Below are 3,416 nucleotides of genomic sequence, written 5' to 3'. Positions count from 1 at the left end.
TGTCAAATTACTCTAACAAATAAATTCTATTTAGAATTCAAATCAACACCTCTCTAGAGAATTTAAAGCTACAAAATTGATTATTGGAATTAAATTCATCTCCAAGAACTCTAAAACAAAATAGAAAAGGTGGGAATCGATTGAAATGTCATTAGATGGCCTCCACCAAGCCAGAGAAATCTTCATTTGCTGATTTCTTCAAACGTTCAGCTGCATTCTGAACCTGTAAACGCATTTTTTTAACAATGATGGCAACGAATCCCAATTCTATCCAAGATAGAAAGAAGGCAAGTGACACAAGGTGGATTAAGTTACCTCAGTATCCCAATTTGTTCTGGCAGTAAGAATAATTAAAGTTATTGTTTGCAAGAGAACTCCAGCGATCATCCCCCACCAGATCCCCTGAAAGAAAGTTAATATTGGTTCATCTGAATTCTTTTCTATCAGCAAAGTTACAGGAAATCAAGCACTGGACTTAGTCCACTGCCCTCTCTCTTTTAACAAAAAGTTCCCAGGATCAAATTAATACAGAGAAGAAAAAAGTTGCAGTAAGAAGCTACGCATGGAAGATAAACTTACAGCAACTCCTAAGCTGGTTTTGAAGCCAAGGACACATCCAATTGGGAGACCAATTACATAATAAGTGGCCAGGTTAACGTAAGCTACAGTAGCTTGCCATCCACTCCCAATGGCCACACCTGAAACTCAACAAGGAAATGATTATTCTGCTAGATCTTCTAGTTATAGCCTATAAGTGAACTTGATGTATAAAATGTAGCTTTCTGACCTGACAGTATAGGCTGAATACCATTTAAGAAAACAGAGATGGCAAGCAGGGGAGTCAAATCAGAAACTGCTTCTATAACCTCTTTATCGGTTGTAAAGAGTTTGCTTAACCCAACTCGGAAAATCAAAACTATCGCACTGAAAATTATACTAATTACAATGCTAGTGCCATTTACCACCATCACTGACAATTTCGCTACCTTCGGATGACCTGCCCCTAGTTCATTACCAACCCGAACGCTGCGATTCAACCCAAATATTCATCGGTATAGATATGATAATATGTATTTTCTTCGTATTTAATGCCGAGAAGTAGCTCAAGGTAATGAAAACAAAATAAATAGGTTCAACTGCATGATAATATCCCTTGATTATATGTCAATCCAAGTGTTTAAGTTCTTGGCAAACCTGGTAGATGCGCTCAGGCCTAGCATGAATTGCATGTCCCAGTTCAAGTAGTTCATGCTGAAGATGTTTCAATTTCAAGTTAGAACCTGGAAAAAAACAATGGCATTGGGCAAGTGGGAAATGGAGATACTAGCTTTTGGCATACCATATAGAAATGGAGTCTAGTGATACTGTTGGATCAGGGAGGAGTCCTGATACAAGTACCAGTCCTTGGCTGTACCATATCTCCAAACTGCATTATTAATTTAAGGTATAAAATATTATATAATAATCAGAATGTAGAACTCGGTACAAAACCATTAAGTGCCGTAAATCTTTTTTATACCAAAGCATGACAGCAGACGAGACTGTAAGCTTAAAATAAGGCCAAATTCCTGTGAAGGCACTGACAGATAAGCCAGTCCAGGTTTCCTTGCAAGATGGGCTCAGGACAATGTAAAGTCCATTTAAGATGACGAATAACCACCAAGAGAAGCTCAGTGTTAGAGCTACTCCCAAGAGACCATATTCCAGTACATAAACAACAATCCATGAGAGAAGGATGTGGACTAGGAATACCGCAACAGACATGTATGCTAGAGGGTTTACTATGTTCTGAGCTTGGAGAAACCTCTGCATAGGGCAGCTTAATGCAAATGCATATAGCTGAGGTATCAGGCCACGAGCGAAAATTTCGCCCTGCTCAGCTATGCTCTCTGTTTGCCCAATAGCTATCAGAACTGGCCCTGAAAACCAGTATAGGAATGTGAGGAGGAAAGCTGCTCCCAGGTGCAAAATAATTGCTCTTTGGCATATGATGCCCATTGATGAGTACTTTTTGGCTCCATATGCTTGGCCACAGACAGTTTGCACCGCACTGGCCATGCCGAGCTGTTGTTTATTATCAAATAATCACAAAGTTAGAAGATTATAAAGCATGATAACAGCTTGTAGAACAAATTAAAAGTAGCAATCAGGCTTTTAGTTTGCTCTTAGTTAATTCAGCATGATATGAAGCTAACGTCCAAGCGACAGAAACAATCAGTAGGTTCAAAGGGACACTTCAACGATTAGATTTGAGATTTTCATTTGAAGGTCTCAAGTTGAAACCCTGTAAATCGGACAAGACTACCAACATTTTGTAACTCGGGGGCTATGCCTCCTACTGAAACAGGGAAAAAAGCAATTGACAGAAAGAAATTATAAAGACGTACCATTATGCCATAAGCAAGACCCTGAATTCCTACATTGGCAATAGATGCCCCGGCAAGCTCTAATGCACCCAAATGCCCTGAAAACATCTGGGTCACGAAACTAAGCATGAAGGTGGCCACGGAAACAATAATAGATGAGCCAGATAGGATCCAAAGGAGCCTTGATTCCCATGCAACTAGACGTGGCCACCATCGGACAGCCACAGGCCCGTGCTCCAAGAATTCTTCAATTGTAACAGAAGACAAATCTCGAATACGTGAGTGAGAGTCAAGTTCTAGTAGCGGTGTTTGATACTCTGATTCTTCGCCCATGGTTATTTCTGTGAGCACTACAAGCTAGGTGCTTGTCGAAGAAGGGTTTGTCAGTTCATCATATATAAATGTCTAGCAGGTTTAATTATATAATGAGATAGAAGATAAATTAAGGATCATTCTAACAGTGAAGGCAGACATGCTTGTAGAAGAGTAGCTAAGGCTAACTCATTTCAAGCATGGTAACTGATTTTTCATGGACCTGCGGCGTGGTTGGTCAAAGCACGTGCACCTAATCTTTATTCTACATAAGTGGTTAAGGCCAGAAGTATCTCATATATCAACCCTTCACCACCTGACGGTCCTAGATTTAATTAGCATACACCTGTATTTCTGGGCATCATTTCGCATGTTAAGGCAAATTTTACTAGTTGGCGACCCCATCAATGAAGCCTTCTCGTCATTCTGCTTACTCTTGAAAAGGAGATAACAAGGATGAGCAATTGCTATATGTTTCCCGAAAGGAGATTCTAAAAAGTCTTTGATCGCTCTTTATGCACTTGCTATTTTGGTGAAGAACACGTCAGCCGACACGAAGTAGAGTCGAGCATGCATGTTCCTCCTCTTTTATGTTGTGGAGCTTTCCTTTCAGCGTTTCTCTTCCTCATTTTAATGGACTTGGGTGACTCGCTACACCACCCTCGATTCCTACTAAAACTAGTAACAATTTACAAGGTAGAACAACCCTAAACTTCCCCTTTAGTTAATTGGAGAGAG

The 3,416-nt window shown here is 40.0% G+C and overlaps 1 protein-coding gene across 1 annotated transcript; it reads right to left on the bottom strand.

Annotated features, from left to right (window-relative positions):
• LOC105131455 (protein TRANSPARENT TESTA 12-like) lies at positions 1-2,828 on the bottom strand. Its single transcript, XM_011034437.1, has 8 exons — positions 2,388-2,828; positions 1,520-2,064; positions 1,340-1,426; positions 1,195-1,251; positions 788-1,026; positions 580-698; positions 316-402; positions 1-223 (listed from the first exon to the last, which is right to left on the bottom strand). Exons 1-8 carry the CDS (start codon positions 2,697-2,699, stop codon positions 152-154), a joined length of 1,518 nt encoding a protein of 505 aa, XP_011032739.1. The 5' UTR covers positions 2,700-2,828; the 3' UTR covers positions 1-151.
• Positions 2,829-3,416: the final 588 nt, after the last annotated feature.

This window comes from Populus euphratica, unplaced genomic scaffold, assembly GCF_000495115.2.
Source record: "Populus euphratica unplaced genomic scaffold, PopEup_1.0 scaffold23.1, whole genome shotgun sequence".
Classification (NCBI taxonomy): domain Eukaryota; kingdom Viridiplantae; phylum Streptophyta; class Magnoliopsida; order Malpighiales; family Salicaceae; genus Populus; species Populus euphratica.
Note: the sequence above shows the minus strand (reverse complement) of the source record. Positions and strands in the feature narration are given on the sequence as shown.